This window comes from Vespa mandarinia, chromosome 21 (genome assembly GCF_050613455.1).
Source record: "Vespa mandarinia isolate Hongniang chromosome 21, ASM5061345v1, whole genome shotgun sequence".
Classification (NCBI taxonomy): Eukaryota; Metazoa; Arthropoda; class Insecta; order Hymenoptera; family Vespidae; genus Vespa; species Vespa mandarinia.
In genome coordinates this window covers 423,634-441,358 of record NC_140830.1, presented here as the reverse complement: position 1 = coordinate 441,358, position 17,725 = coordinate 423,634, and the positions used below count along the sequence as shown (strand labels likewise).

Below are 17,725 nucleotides of genomic sequence, written 5' to 3'. Positions count from 1 at the left end.
TCTCCGACCTTTCTAATCTGTTCTTGTCCAATCAAAAGAGAAATCCCAATTGTAAGCGGTAATCACGTTAGAAAAGTTAGATTTACGCTTTCTTTAAATATTCCTCGATTTTCTATTCCATCCTCAGTTTCTGTGAGGACAGAAGTGTAGTAAGAGTCGTTGCGCGGTGCTATCAAGTTATCCGTAAATCTCAACAATTATTATTAGGGATATAATATTATATTCATTATATTTAAATTATTTATATATATTCCTATTGATAAAATTCATCATGTATTTAACCATAATATTACTTATTATTCTAATAATTTTATTTGAAATACACTACGGAATAGCAGAATACTTTTTAAATAAATTACATATATTTAATACTCTCAAAGGCATTCCTGGACCAAAAGCATTTCCAATTATTGGAAATGCTCATCTATTTCGTGGCGACACAACAGGTAAATTTGTATCATAAATTCATTTATATTTAAGTATTTCATCCAATATTTATTTAAAATCTCTATTCTAGCTCTATTCGAACAATTAATAAATCTTGATAAGAATTATCAATTATCGTGGCGTCTATGGTTAGGAACAAAATTATTTTTAGTATTAGACAATGCTGAACACTTCAAGGTAAGATACGTTAGCGGTTTTTTAATAATTTTTAATGATTTCATAATCTTTTCATTTTGTATTTTTTTCTTTTTTTTAAATACGGAAGACTGTACTAAAAAGTCCATATATTATTGATAAGAGCAAGGAATATGAAAAATTTAAACCTTTTTTGGGCAATGGATTGTTAACTGCTCCAGGTGAAGTATATATCTTCCACATTGTTTACTTGAACAAAAATAATTATATTAAGTATGAATTATCAAATATATTCTTTTTTGTACCATTTGATTTTATGAAATTGAATAGTAAAAAATTTTTGCTCTTTTACTTACACATACAAATAAATGTATTATATATAAATATGCACAAGGTCTTTTCTCTTTTACTCTTTTATTATAAACATGTACGTATAGATGAACAAATTAAATAAAATATGTATATTAAAGTAATACGTAATTTATGTAAAATAAAAGCAATATGTATATTATAGATTAATTGCTTTCCTTTTGATTTGATTTTAGCATCAGTATGGGATTCAAATCGAAAGGTTTTAAATAAAATGTTCCATATGAAAATTATAAAGTCATATATGGATGTATTTATTTATCATTCTATCGCATTAATGGAAAAATTAGAAACATTTGTTGGAGTTGAATTAGACATTTTTGATTATGTCTTTCGCTGTACTTTGGATATAATATATGGTATTTTAATTTAGAAACTTTTAATGTTTATAAAATTTATGTACATTTGTTTGAATTTATTATAATTTTGCAAAATTTCATGTTTAAAGATACCACGCTGGATACGCAACTAAATTTGCTGACAAATCCGGATTGTAAATTAGTTGAATCAATAAAATGGTAGTACTAACGATACTTTTATTTTTGTAATATATTATGTATATTTTTAACATTTTTTGTGTGCACTTTCAGTGGGATGGATATAGCAACACAAAGAATCTTTAAATTCTGGTTACATCCGAATATTATATTTTATAACACTGCTGGAGGAAAGAAATTTCTAGCGTGCAAGGCTTACCTGGATAACGTAACAAACAAGGTATCATTAAAGCAAATATTTTTTCAATTCCATTCTTTTCAAAATTCAAAAATTTTAATATAATTTTTTCTACGCATATCGATATTTTTTGTTCCTAAAGATAATCAAAGAAAAAATGGGATCTATGTTAAAAAGTAAAATTTATCAAGAATTGACGACGGAAAAGTTAGGTAAAAATAAACAATATGCCTTTAATAAAATTTAATTTTCTATCTTGTCATTTATTAATGATAGGATCTTGTTCAATTTTAAGGACAAAAACGGAAGACAATTTTCGATTTCTTATTCGAGAGATCGCACGAAGAAGAAGGATATACGCAGGAAGATATCCGCGATGAAATGAATACAATAATTTTAGCTGTAAGTTGTATTCATTATTTTTAATTGCAATAACATTTTTTTTATTAATGACAATTTAGCAAAACTATATATTACTTTCAGGGAAGCGAAACTACAGCCACAACCATTAGCTTTGTCCTCTTAATGCTTGCTTCATTGCCAGAAATTCAAGTACTTATACATAACATTTTCTTAATAATTTCACTTAATAAAAATCACGTATCCGACATAAATTATATTCATATTAATTTCTTATCATGTCTTCCAAATCATCGATCACAAAGGACAAAGTATATGAGGAAGTTAATCGAATTTACTGCTCGGACGATTCAAAAAATGTTTCAATGACATATGATGATATTAAAAGTATGAAACTTTTGGAACGTGTGATCAAGGAAACGTTACGTTTATTTCCTGTTGTTCCAATCATCGCCCGGAAAGTGACGCAAGATATAAAAGGTAGCTCTGCATTCAAAATAATTTTATACACATTTTTTCATTGTTTTACGTTTTATATTTCATTATTAATAATATGAACGTATTATGTAGTACTAATATTTATTTATTAATTATATTAAGTTACTTCAAATTGGACAATACCGAAAGGATGTTCAGCAGTATTTTTCATATATAAAATACATAGAAGTGCGAAATATTGGCCACGACCATTAGTATTTGATCCTGACAGGTTCCTACAGGAAAATAATTCTTCTTCGTATTTCTTTCCATTTAGTTACGGAAAAAGAAATTGCATAGGTAATTACATACTCCTATAGATTATTTTTAAGTATATTCCAGAAAATTTCAAAATAAAATGCATTTACAATTGATTTTATTTTTTTAGGTCAACAATTCGCTATGCTGGAGATCACAACAGTAATAGCTACACTGTTAAAAAGATTTAGAGTTATAATAGACAAGCCAATAGATATTGCAGAAATAGACCTAAAGTTGAGCATCACATTAAAACCGACGGAACCAATAAGATTAAAATTTGAAAGAAGAAATTAATCAAAACATAGAATATACATGCATGAATATATATATATATATATATATATATATATATATATATCTCGAATGGATTATGGGAAGTGATAAACGAAAATATGTTTCTCTGTGAACAAAGTGATAAATCTTTATTTGTTAATTAATGCTTAGTTCTAATTAGCCTTATCTGTGAACAAAGAAACGACAATTAATGTTTATTATTCACACTGTTAAATTTTATTTCTTTTATCTTATGTATCTTCTTGCAGCTCTCGTGTTGCTTTTCTCTTCTATGTTACATTTCATACTGCCCGATTCTTTTCCAAATCTTAATGACTTGATTTGTAGGTCACAAAAGAAATTGTAAATAATAAAGGACAATGGAAGGGCGGGCTATGAGACGCGTGGCAAATCTACTCGAAGAAAGTATACTTTCTTTACATATATATATATATATATATAATACATAATTAATATATTTATATATAACGAATTCTGTGAATAATAGCATACAATCTGTAGTAGAATCAAATTTTTATTTGTATAAAACAAAAACCGTCTACTTATCATTTCATATAACTTTATATGATGTATATGTATTAATATACACCTTGAAGATCTTTATTATTGATATATTTAAAGTTTGAATAAATTATTATTTTTCTAGTAATATCAAAAAATATATCCTCATAGATTTTCTTCCCTGTAATGTTCTTTTAATTAACCTTTTCCTTATGGACGGTATGTTAGGAGGCAATGTACTAAATTTCTTCTGATCAGCTTAGAAATATTGGATTGATCAAAGTCTAACGAGGTAAACAAACAGTGATTGAAAGAGGAATTCAATTATTCATTTCATAATGAAATATTAAAATATTATTTTACCAAGTACGACGAGATTGGTGACATCTTAGTATTATATTATCCCTATAAAGGACCAATATTTTAGTAGGATAGGTTCAACGAGATAATTTCTTATATATCGGGACCGATACAATAGAATCCTTCTGTAAAATAAATTTCGTCCTGTATTTATCCCATACTGTATAACGGCCTATTAGAAAGATCTTTAGCGGGAATCCTCAACAGTTTATAAAATTTTTTTGAAATGAGTACGACACCCTATGATTTTCATCGCTTAATCAAAGATTGTTAGAGAAGGAAAGAGAAAAAAGAGAATGACATGAAATAAGTGTAAGAAAACAAGGAAAATGGGATCTACATAAGAGTAGCATATTAACATTATGGCAATTAAGTAAATAATATTCGATCTTGGATATCTAGTTGCTCCTTTCTCGGAGCCTCTGATTACGAGCCTAATGTTTATTACACGAGGAAATTTGCCTTGAGATTATGTCATTATAAATGTTTGCATTCTTTCTGATTCTCTGTCTCTTTCGAAAATTAGATTTTACAAACAAAAAAAATAATGTATCTCGTTTAACTAATCCCATTTACATATTATTTAATGTAATGATATATGTCGATATACATCAATATTCATGTCGACAAAATACTTTTAGGGAAAAATAAAATTATTATATATCGTCCGTTCTAGCAGACGAACTGAGAGATGTTAAAAAAGGAATACGACGAGGAAGCGATCGGATTGAGCGTGAATTCACATATTTCAGATAGCTTAACACTCTGTGCCGATGTCGAAGCAAACATTAACATATATTTATGTAATTTCACATCTGATTACAGCAATTGACTATGATTCCCAAATTGCTAGTGAAATAATTTATTATCAGCTTAACACTCGACTGTTTTTTTGTTTCACGACCGACCTCGTTGAAATAATTTTAGATATATAATAATTTTCTTCTTACTGAAGATATTACAAAGAAATGATTATCGTCATATGTCACAATCTACATATATGATTGCTATATAACATATATCATACATATAACACGTCGTATTTATTATTCGAATCTTTCTAAATTAATCGATATGTATTGTTATATTTACCATTAAAATTCCACGTGTACAATCACAGTAGCCATTTCATCGCAGGAAAGAAAAGCAAAGAACATTAAGTATTTGTTATTAAATAAAGGTTTAATTAACACGTGTGACAGCTATGAAGCTATAATTGAAGTGAAAAACAATTCGATCTGATTTGCGGCAACTGTCGAATGATTGCATATTTAATTATCATTATATTAATATACCAATCATATGTAAATGTCCCTCATTCCATTTTCTCCTATTTCATATCATCCTAATTCTCTCATTCCTTCGCACTTACACACATAGCATCAAATTAAATATCTTCATTTACTGAAACACTCATTCCTGTAAATTGACCATAACACTCAAAATGTCTTTTAAATTATACATTTGTCATCAGCTTGATGCATCAGTCATCATCAAGATTTTGTCATTGAGTATATGTACTTAAAAAATACTTTTAATCTAATGAGCCATTCTATTATAATATTTAATTACAGGCTCAATAACTGTATCATCATTTTAAACCAATTCTGATATGAAACGTATAAAGATCACGCAAATCGAAATAAATTTCTACGTAACCCTTTCCGATGCAAATATAAAATATTATTTACGATTTCGCAATTTCTTTCCCACTCTATATTTTTTCATAACATTCCAGTTTTAGCAAGGACGCGTAAATATACATCTCAGATACTAAATGGAGTAATATAAATATTGATAATGGAAAGCATGCACCCATAAATTTTCTTCGTTATTGTTTTCTTTACCATAGAGTAATCAAAACCTTGCTATTAATTCTGTTTGGATATTGGCTAACGATCATAGCTAATCCATTAAATTTCTAATTGCGTTCATAAATTCAACTGTACATTAATGTTATCACGTCTTCATGTGTAGGTCAACCAGAAACTATGAAAGACACTTTAAAGAAGAGAAACCCTTATAGGCATGCATACGTGCGCTTGTAGAACAATACCATTTTTTATTTGTTTCTCCTCTAACTTTCCCATAAGAATAATCATTTGCAACTTGTAGTTAATAAATAATTTAGAACTATCTATAAGACACGTAGTAAAGAAATACGAGAAGACAAAGGAGGACATGAAGTACTTGCAGGAATGCAAATACGTCATACCTCTTTTACCCTTGGCATCGGAGCGCACCCAAGAGCCACACGTGCAGAGATAAAACTGACCAAGGAGGTACTTGCAGAAACAACGTAACGTAATGGCTTATAGTCCTTGACGACAGGAAAACGCAAATGAACGACTCGTGCAAGGGGGCGCGTGCAGGCGAAGTACGTGCAGAAAACACTTCATCGTCAGAACTTTATAATCCGCAGTAGTCTAGATAAATTCATCGCAGCCGTTATTATCAGTTCGTTGCAGCCGGTCAAGATCACTTCATTCCAGTCAGTCGTTATCACTTCGTTGCAATCAATCGCTAAGCACAGTTCTTTACAATTAGCAATTACGTCAATTAAGACTTATAATCTTGTTATTCATTGTAAATTTCTATCACCAATTTTATACTAAATAAATCAATTCGTAAAAGAGAAGAAAAGGATGTCGAATACTGAGCATCGCTTCGCCCTATTATTCCTCAGTTATCTCTAACAAGAGGAAACCAATGCAAAGGTCAGTAGTAAAGACCCACGAAGGAAATATAAATGCAATGAATGATATTCGGAGCCTCTCTCATCATTTCATCGAATAACTAAATTAAAGAAAATATTTCCTGGCGTAGTTTGACTGCCCTATTGTGAAGGAAAGAGAAGAAAAAAAATCCTTGCTCCCGTATAAGAATTATAAAAGAAATAACCAAAAAAAATTCGTGTGATTAGATTAGTGTAATTAGAAGGCTACAGGCACTTTGGATACTCTACAGCCATTCAAGACGCTACTGGTGGCGACACAATATAAATATGTAACATTACCTCATATCGATACAACAGAAGTCTACCCTAACAACGGTTGTTGTAAAGACTACATTTAGTAAAGTATAGTAAATTACTAAAATTGAAATCTTGATAATATATCCGTCGAAAAAACGCACTACGATATACAAACAGATATTATCTATCTGCGGTCGGTAAAATTTTCAATGATGATATCGTATTTATAATTTCACCAAAAAAATAAAAATATTTCGATTAATTTGAGATTTTACTTTTTTTTATTATCTCGGTTATATGTAATTAAAATGGAAAGGTAGCATTCATCATTATGGAATTATTACTTTCTATTTTCTTAAATATTATATATATTTAAACCAATCTTTTGTGGAAATTTTATCATCAGTTCTTCCATTCCGTTTTAATTATACAATTATTTTGACACAGACACTGTGACTTCTCTATTCATTAACAGTTTTTCGACGATTTAAAGAAGTATTTCAACGTTTCAAGATTCAATGAAGAAATTAGACGTTTCGATAATTCCATCACTTACAGCGCAGATAAATAAGCTCATATAATAATACATTACTCAATGCTATTCTATTAATCCAGAATGTATTATAAAAAAATTTCTAATTACGTTAACAATTCTCCAATTCAAATGTCCGATTATTCTTCACCGTCCCAAAAGTCATACTAACCGGACTTTTAGATAATCTAAATTTACAAAAAGGATAATATAACAACTCTATAGATTATGTAATGCACCCGTTATGTTTATATAGGAAAGCAGTAGGCAAAGACCGGGCAAAATAAGAGACCAGAAAATAAATTTTGAAAAAGTAGGAAAATATCGAAAAAAATCTGACTCGTCGCTCGTATTTATGAATATTCAATAATGCGCGCCTCCTTCTATGATTATTGTGAAATATAGAAAGAAAAAGAGAAAGGGACAACCTTGACGACAAGAAATGATTCGATACTATCTACAAATAGAACAAACAGATAACTGAGAAAAATGAATATCTTTCAAAAAATAATAATGTCTTATTCCCAAATATCTATTATAATTATCTCAATAAAATTTTTCTCATTTAATAATAATTAAAAACATTGTTAATGAACGTTTCCATCTGATTTAAATGAACAAAGTTCAATTTTAAAAGATGAGATTAATTTCTATATAGCAGTGCGGAGGTTATTCAGTTTCGCACCGTTTACATACAATCGAATTTAACCATTTCGAGCGGTATAATCTGATACATCAGGATCAATCAGCATCATTCTTTTCCTTTCCGTGCACGTTCTAATCATCTTCACGGATAGTTCGACAAAAAACTGCCATTTTAGTTAATTTGCACATTTAAAGCTAATAATAATAAGATAACCGAGTTTTACTAGGATAATTACCGATACACAATAACGAAACGTGAATATCGCAATTTTTTTATCTTTATACTTTAATTACATCCTTACAGATTTAAATTGACTTAATGCTATATATCGCGTATCTTTCTCACGAGTTTTCCTAGATCCATAAAAGACATTGCGATATTCCATTAATTTCCGGGAACACGGTAATATAAACAATTAATTTTGCAGAAAAAACCGACAAATTCCAAGCCTAGCGGCTAGTGTAATGTCATCGAAACCAGTAAGTCTAGGACATTGACCCGGATTTCTTAATGATTTACGCCATCATGAGAACAGGCATAATTCTTGACCAATTTTGACGATCACGTTCTCAATTTCAAATCGAGTTTACTGCATATCTTTCCCGAATTTTTGAAAGAACTTTTAATTTATGCATAAATTATGCTCGAATAAAAATAACATACTTTACACGATTTCTTTCGAAGATAATTTTTCGAAAATTCAATACATTGGATGAAATCTTCGTCCTTAAAATGACACCATTTTTCTATTGTTCAAGAATTACATCTGTCGTCATTGACGGCGAAAGTGCCTTTTTCAACATTTTTCGAAGAAAAAATTTATTAGTGATGTTTGGAGTTATTTATAGATTATATATTAAATTATATTTATTATTATATTTATAGATTATATTTATAGATTAAATATATAGAGATTATGTAAGCGATATGTAGCACAATTGCTAACATTTAGATTAATAATGCAAGAAATCCTACGTTCGATTCTAACAAAGTTAATCAACTAATTTACTCTCCACTTCTCCTTATCTGATAATTTAGTAAATTGTTAATATTCAATCTCTTATCTATATTTCTTCTACTAATAATTCATGAGAATTTCGCGGTGATCCGTGATACAGCAACAGTATAATTTTGTTAGATTAGATATGAATATAAAGTATATACATTTGTCGATTACTTTTCAGAATTAATGAATATATATATCATATATTAGTGGACGTATTCATTATATATTATTTTTAATAAGGATCAAAATTCAAGGTCTTTTCCACATTATCTACGAGATTTTTCTCCTAGTGTTATTTCGTTATGCTTTCTTCTGTGTGAGTTCGCTTTATATTACTTCAGCTCCTACTACTATTACTATATTAATAATAAGAAAAAAAATATCATAAATAGAAGAATACATCTACATGGAATAAATCGTGGCATGTATGACGACAGTAATTTACGATACATAGCAGAAGAGGAAGTGTTTCATTTTACGTAATGTCTTTATAGTATAAAATAAGAATTGAAAAAAGCCACGAAAGTATCTGATTATTTCATAACATTCTATACAATAAATGATCGATAGATAAAGACATTGAAGTTCATACTTATTTCTAAATTCTTATAAATTAATTTTCTTAAAGATTAGTAAAAACTTAAAAATGCATTCTTCTAGATTTTTCAGTACCTTCTCAATTTTTAATATCAATTAAAGTTTTGTCTACATTCGCACAATTAAAGTAGAAGTATATATGAAAACCTAAAACGAATAAACATTGGATTTATAACATATTCGTCATTCCAATGAAGAATTAATTAACTACCGGTCTATTACGCAAAGTTCAGTCATCGCAATTCTTGTATTAAGAAGAAGTGGGGACAGAATCAAATTTTGGTGCCATCTCCGACCTTTCTAATCTGTTCTTGTCCAATCAAAAAAGAAATCCCAATTGTAAGCGGTAATCACGTTAGAAAAGTTAGATTTACGCTTTCTTTAAATATTCCTCGATTTTCTATTCCATCCTCAGTTTCTGTAAGGACAGAAATGTAGTAGGAGCCGCTGCGCTGTGCTATCAAGTTATCCGTAAATCTCAACAATTATTATTAGGGATATAATATTATTTTCATTATATTTAAATTATTTATATATATTCCTATTGATAAAATTCATCATGTATTTAACCATAATATTACTTATTATTCTAATAATTTTATTTGAACTATACTATGGAATAGCAGAATATTTTTTAAATAAATTACATATGTTTAATATTATGAAAGGAATTCCTGGACCAAAAGCATTTCCTATAATTGGGAATGCTCATCTGTTTACTGGCGACACAACCGGTAAATTTATATCATTAATTCTTTTATATTTAAGTATTTCATACAATAATTATTTATAATCTCTATTCTAGCTCTATTCAAACAAATGCTAAATATTGGTAAGAATTATCAATTATTGTGGCGTATGTAGATAGGCGCGAAATTATTTTTAATAATAGAGAATCCTGAATATGTCAAGGTAAGTTCTGTTAGTGTTATTTTAATAATTCTTAATGATATCATAATCTTTTCATTTTGTATTTTTTTCTTTTTTTTAAATACGGAAGACTTTACTAAAAAGTCCATATATTATTGATAAGAGCAAGGAATATGAAAAATTGAAAGTTTCTTTGGGCAATGGATTGTTAACTGCTCCAGGTGAAGTATATATCTTCCACATTGTTTACTAGTACAAAAATAATTATATTAAGTATATATTATCATATATTCTTTTTTATACCATTTAGTCTTATGAAATTGAATAGTAAAATATTTTTGCTTCTATACTTACACATGCAAATGAAAGTATTATATGAATATGTACAAGATATTTTCTCATTTACTCTTTTATTATAAACATGTACGTATAGACGAAATAAATTAAATAAAATATGTAAATTAAAGTAATAAGTATTTTTTGTAAAATAAGTGAAATGTGTAAATTAAACACTAATTGCTTTCTTTTTGATTTGATTTTAGCATCAGTATGGGATTCACATCGAAAAGTTCTAAATAAAATGTTCCTTATGAAAAATATAGAGTCATATATGGATGTATTTGTTAATCATTCTGTCGAATTAATGGAAAAATTAGAAACTCTTGTTGGAGAAGAATTAGACATTTTTGATTATGTCTTGCGTTGTACTTTAGATATAATATGTGGTATTTTAATTTAGAAACTTTTAATGTTTATAAAATTTATGTACATTTGTTTGAATTTACTATAATTTTGCAAAATTTCATGTTTAAAGATGCCACGCTGAATACGCAACTAAATTCGCTGACAAATCCGGATTGTAAATTAGCTGAATCAATAAAATGGTAGTACTAACGATACTTTTATTTTTGTAATATATTATGTATATTTTTAATATTTTTTGTGTGCACTTTCAGTGAGATGGATATAGCAACACAAAGAATCTTTAAATTCTGGTTACATCCGAATATTATATTTTATAACACTGCTGGAGGAAAGAAATTTCTAGCGTGCAAGGCTTACCTGGATAACGTAACAAACAAGGTATCATTAAAGCAAATATTTTTTCAATTCCATTCTTTTCAAAATTCAAAAATTTTAATATAATATTTTCTACGCATATCGATATTTTTTGTTCCTAAAGATAATCAAAGAAAAAATGGGATCTATGTTAAAAAGTAAAATTAATCAAGAATTGACGACGGAAAAGTTAGGTAAAAATAAACAATATGCCTTTAATAAAATTTAATTTTCTATCTTGTCATTTATTAATGATAGGATCTTGTTCAATTTTAAGGACAAAAACGGAAGACAATTTTCGATTTCTTATTCGAGAGATCGCACGAAGAAGAAGGATATACGCAGGAAGATATCCGCGATGAAATGAATACAATAATTTTAGCTGTAAGTTGTATTCATTATTTTTAATTGCAATAACATTTTTTTTATTAATGACAATTTAGTAAAACTATATATTACTTTCAGGGAAGCGAAACTACAGCCACAACCATTAGCTTTGTCCTCTTAATGTTTCATTCCCGGAAATTCAAGTACGTATATATAATATTTTCTTAATAATTTGTCATTACGTAACCGACGTAAATTATAATCATATTAATTTCTTATCATGTCTTCCAAATCATCGATCACAAAGGACAAAGTATATGAGGAAGTTAATCAAATTTACTGCTCGGACGATCCAAAAAATGTTTCAATGACATATGATGATATTAAAAGTATGAACCTTTTGGAACGTGTGATCAAGGAAACGTTACGGCTATTTCCTGCAGGTCCTGTCGTCGCACGAAAAGTGACGCAAGATATAAAAGGTACCAACGCATTCAAAATGATTTTATTTATTGTTCATTGTTTTACGTTTTATATTTCATTATTAATAATATGAACGTATTATGTAATATTTATTTATTAATTATATTAAGTTACTTCAAATTGGACAATACCGAAAGGATGTTCAGCAGTATTTTTTATATATAAAATACATAGAAATGCGAAATATTGGCCACGACCATTAGTATTTGATCCTGACAGGTTCCTACCGGAAAATAATTCTTCTTCGTATTTCTTTCCATTTAGTTACGGAAAAAGAAATTGCATAGGTAATTACATACTCCTATAGATTATTCTTATGTATATTCCAGAAAATTTCAAAATAAAATGCATTTACAATTGATTTTATTTTTTTAGGTCAACAATTCGCTATGCTGGAGATCATAACAGTAATAGCTACACTGCTAAAAAGATTTAGAGTTATAATAAACAAGCCAATTGAAATTGCAGAAATAGACGTAAAGTTCAGCATCACATTAACTCCGACGAAACCAATAAGATTAAAATTTGAAAGAAGAAATTAATCAAAACATCGAGTATAGATGCATGAATATATATATATATATATATATATATATATATAGTATTATATATATATATATATATATATATATATATATAGTATTATATATATATATATATATATATATATATATAATACATAATTAATATATTTATTCACAACGAATTCTATGAATAATAGCATACAATCTGTAGTAGAATCAAATTATTATCTGTATAAAATAAAAACCGTCTACTTATCATTTCATATAACTTTATATGATGTATATGTATTAATATACACCTTGAAGATCCTTATTATTGCTATATTCAAAGTTTATATAAATTATTGTTTTTCTAGTAATATCACAAAAATATATCCTCATAGATTTTCTTCTCTGTAATGTTCTTCTAATTAACCTTTTCCTTATGGACGGTATGTTATGAGGCAATGTACTAAATTTCTTCTGATCGGCTTAGAAATATTAGATTGATCAAAGTCTAACGAGGTAAACAAACAGTGATTGAAAGAGGAATTCAATTATTCATTTCATAATGAAATATTAAAATATTATTCTACCAAGTACGACGAGATTGGTGACATCTTAGTATTATATTATCCCTATAAAGGACCAATATTTTAGTAGGATAGATTCAACGAGATAATTTCTTATATATCGGGACCGATACAATAGAATCCTTCTGTAAAATAAATCTCGTCCTGTATTTATCCCATACTGTATAACGGCCTATTAAAAAGATCTTTAGCGGGAATCCTCAACAGTTTATAAAATTTTTCTGAAATGAGTACGACATCCTATGATTTTCATCGCTTGATCGAAGATTGTTAGAGAAGGTGAGAGAAAAAAAGAGGATGACATGAAATAAGTATAAGAAAACAAGGAAAATGTGACATACATAAGAGTAGCATATTAACATTATGGCAATTAAGTAAATAATATTCGATCTTGGATATCGAGTTGTCTTCTTTCTCGGAGCCTCTGATTACGAGCCTAATGTTTATTACACGAGGAAATTTGCCTTGAGATTATGTCATTATAAATGTTTGCATTCTTTCTGATTCTCTGTCTCTTTCTAAAATTAGATTTTACAAACAAAAAAACTAATGTATCTCGTTTAAATAATCCCATTTGCAAGTAATATAATGTAATGATATATGTCGATATACATCAATATTCATGTCGACAAAATACTTTTAGGGAAAAATAAATTTATTATGTATCGTCCGTTCTAGCAGACGAACTGAGAAATGTTAGAAAAGGAATACGACGAGGAAGCGATCGGATCATTCTTGAATTCGCATCTTTTATTATAACGTAAGTACAATTATAATTTATTAAACTTTAAATGTGTCTAGTGGGAGGTTTCCACCATACAAAGTGTCTAATAATGGATAACTTGATTTCTAATAGTATCCCATAGAAAATATCCAAAAATCTGACTTTATACTATGATGTTTTTGGACAGCAATTTTATACACTTTTGCTATCTGTTACCTTTCAAAAAGATTTATAGTGGTCAACTTACCTGCTGTAGTGTACTTGCGCAGAAAAATTTTCAGCTTTTACATTATGATGTAGGTTTCTCGTTCACGGATTCTTGCTCTGTGTACATTAGTTCTCTTTTTCTATTGGATACGTCGATAAGTTATAACTTATCGATCAGTCATAGACTAACATCTATATCAATGTACAATGCATTGGTATTGGTCGCAGGGACATCTCTGTTTCGTTCTATGCAACAAAATCCAGGCCATGTTATTCCAAATGTAATAACACTTGCGCAAAGTCTTGCCATACGTAAAGAGAAAGAAGTAAAAGAGAAAAAGGTGATCCTGGTTGATCCGGCTTCTGATTGAGTTACGATTTAATTAGCCGGCATGGCCAATCAGTAATTAAAATATCCGCTAATCAACTTATCCGACTCCTTGCCGATCTACTTTCTTTCTTCATTGCTAATTTTTGCTGTTTTGCTTTTCATTAAATTCCAATTCCATTACATCTATATATAGATACAGGTCGCTTAAAACAGGCTACCTAAACTTTTATGTGTGACAATATGAAAAATATTTCTAATATAAATAGTATCAAGTAACAAATCAAACGGAAAGAAAATTTGTTTTTCTTATAAATATAATTTTTGAATGATTCTTTTCCTTTTTTTTATTTTTTATGTGCATACGCATTTTTTGCTCTTGTATGTTTTAATTTATATGGCATTACATATGCTCTTGTATGGCATTACATATGCTCTCGATAACGTATAATTAATGATTAAATTAATATATAATAATGTTCTTGAAACAACCTTGGACTATAAAATTTTTTAATTAACATGAAACTTACTTTCAGCGAGATGTTAAGTTTCGAAGACCGATCTTCAATTTGAAATCATAAATAAACACATTTTCGATTATATATCTATTTTATTCAAAGATTTACAAGTTGTTAGATCTTTCTCATATGATTAATTTTGATTTTGGCCTTTGATTCTATTTAGATTAAAAGATTCTATTAATATTAAGATTTATAAAAAAAAGACAGCACCACCAAAAATATGAAGGAAGGAATAATTGATACTTATGTTCATATTAAACTTGTAATCATCAAAAGATCTTTGCAACCTGTCATTATTCGCCTCACGAAATGTTTGACATCAGAAGAACATCATATTGAACATTTATTACAGTAATAAATACTTTTATTTACAATTCCTAATTGACAATCGATTATTTATTATTACTGAAAAATGGTAACTCATTGTAAGTTCCATATTAATTTAAAAATTTTTAGTTCCAAAGTCATTTTAAGGTCATACTAATGTATATGAATGAATGCATCATAATGTTATAACATACAACAGAGAAAAAATGAATGTATACTACAAAAAAAGAAAGAAACATGAGTGATCGGAGAAAAATCATTAAAAAATGACATTTATTATGAAAAAAAATTTTCTTCTATCTGATCTGTCTTTTAAAATCATTTAAATTATTTAAAAAAATACTTTTTACATTATCACTAATAGAGGAGATATTTAATTGGTCTAATTTAAATGGAATATATTTAAAGTTGAACGATTATTTTTTTTGTGTACTCATTTCGATACATAGAATATATATTTCCCCCTCCCACATATATATATGTATACATATATATATATATATATATATATATATATATGTATGTATGTACGTATGTATGTATGTATATATTTAATATATATATGTTTACAAAGATCAATATATTGGTAATAATACGTACGTATACTGTATATATTTTAATAGCTTCATTTCATTTTCATTCATATAAATAGTTCAGATCTCATAAATAATATTTGCTTATATATACGTTTGAAGACAACTATTGTTTTTTCATACTATAATACAGTATATTTTGTGTATAAACATAATACTCGTTTGAAAACCTTATAAAATAAAATTTTTAGCACGATATTATTAAAGTTATCGTACTGGAAACTTTACCCATTACGAATATATAATCCCTTCGGATATTATTGACTTACTCAATATAGTTAAAAGTAGAAAAGGTTTGTACAATTAATAATTAATTTTCCTTAATGAACTATTTAATCAATAATTGCATGATTTACTACTCTCCATTAATAACATATGCACATTATTTACTTATTTTATATATTTAATAAAAACGACTGTTCTACACGAACAATCATATATAAACAAAAATATATCTGCATAACGTGACATCGATGAAACAGTATTTCAGCCTATCGATCATTGGTAAATGTATGTTTGTACAAAAATATGAATTTTAACATGAATTATAATCTTCGTAATATATCGGTCAATTATATACGCCTGTCGAAATATAAATATAAATATATATATATATATTATATATATATAAACATATCTAAAATTTCTGGAACTATTTTAAAAGTCGTTTGCCTTTGTCTTCTATATTATCAAGAAACACTCGATTGGAGAGGATACATTTGCACGACATTATGATCTTATGATCCTAACATAGAGCATCATAAGGTGATGATTCGGCACAGTATTTGGTGATCTATTATTATTTTCAATTATTATTCTATTAATATACTATTATTATTTTATATATTATGTGTTTTAAATGCTAATTTTAACAAAGTGAATAGAATGAATAAAACCATTAATATTATATAGTAAGATTTACATTTGAACTTTTGTCTGTTTATGTACCCATTTTTTTGCCTAGTTTCATCTACACTTTTATATTTTAGTTTTTACTTTATCATTCGTATATTCATCCCAAAAATGCCAAAGCATTCGAAGAATATCAAATTATTAGACAAAATAAATAATATTGACTAAGTGTGTTCGTAAGATGATCAGAAGTTTTCTGATATCGGAAATGACAATGATCTATTTTAAATAATTATGATCTATTTGACGACCTATTTGAAAACTCGTGAGGAAGATAAAAAGCATTAGGGCAAATTAAATCTGTAAGGATGTAATTAAAGTATAATGATAAAAAATTGCTACATTCACGTTTCCTAATTGTGTATCGGTAATTACCCTAGTAAAACTCGGTTATCTTATTATTATTAGCTTTAAATGTGTAAATTGACTAAAATGACAGTTTTTTGTCGAACTATCCGTGAAGATGATTAGACCGTCCACGAAAAGGAAAAGAATGTTGCTGATTGATCGTTGTGTATCAGATTATACTGCTCAAAGTGGTTAAATTCGATTGTATGTAAACGGTGCGAAACTGAATAAAAACCGTACTGCTATATAGAAATCAATCACATCTTTAAAGATTGAACTTTGTTCATTCAAATCAG

The 17,725-nt window shown here is 27.8% G+C and overlaps 2 protein-coding genes across 2 annotated transcripts; both read left to right on the top strand.

Moving 5' to 3' along the window:
• Positions 1-271: 271 nt before the first annotated feature.
• LOC118443882 (cytochrome P450 4C1-like) lies at positions 272-3,018 on the top strand. The gene is made up of 12 exons (XM_085663399.1): positions 272-446; positions 518-624; positions 713-803; positions 1,128-1,310; positions 1,400-1,469; positions 1,542-1,668; positions 1,769-1,838; positions 1,922-2,028; positions 2,110-2,178; positions 2,292-2,466; positions 2,587-2,763; positions 2,852-3,018. Exons 1-12 carry the CDS (start codon positions 272-274, stop codon positions 3,016-3,018), a joined length of 1,518 nt encoding a protein of 505 aa, XP_085519525.1.
• Positions 3,019-10,338: 7,320 nt separating this feature from the next.
• On the top strand, positions 10,339-12,918 carry LOC118443879 (cytochrome P450 4C1-like). The gene is given in 13 exon segments (XM_085663398.1): positions 10,339-10,368; positions 10,499-10,546; positions 10,635-10,725; positions 11,047-11,229; positions 11,319-11,391; positions 11,461-11,587; positions 11,691-11,757; positions 11,841-11,947; positions 12,029-12,071; positions 12,074-12,093; positions 12,198-12,372; positions 12,484-12,660; positions 12,749-12,918. Coding segments are annotated over 13 exon segments (1,308 nt in total). The 3' UTR covers positions 12,916-12,918.
• The last annotated feature ends 4,807 nt before the right edge of the window (positions 12,919-17,725 follow it).

Excerpts from the sequence above, each read along its gene's own strand:
- LOC118443882 (XM_085663399.1), top strand. The coding sequence starts at position 272 with ATGTATTTAACCATAATATTACTTATTATTCTAATAATTTTATTTGAA. Across the intron at positions 1,669-1,768 it reads TGGATAACGTAACAAACAAG|ATAATCAAAGAAAAAATGGG; the intron begins GTATCATTAAAG and ends TTGTTCCTAAAG. Across the intron at positions 2,179-2,291 it reads CTTCATTGCCAGAAATTCAA|GACAAAGTATATGAGGAAGT; the intron begins GTACTTATACAT and ends TCGATCACAAAG.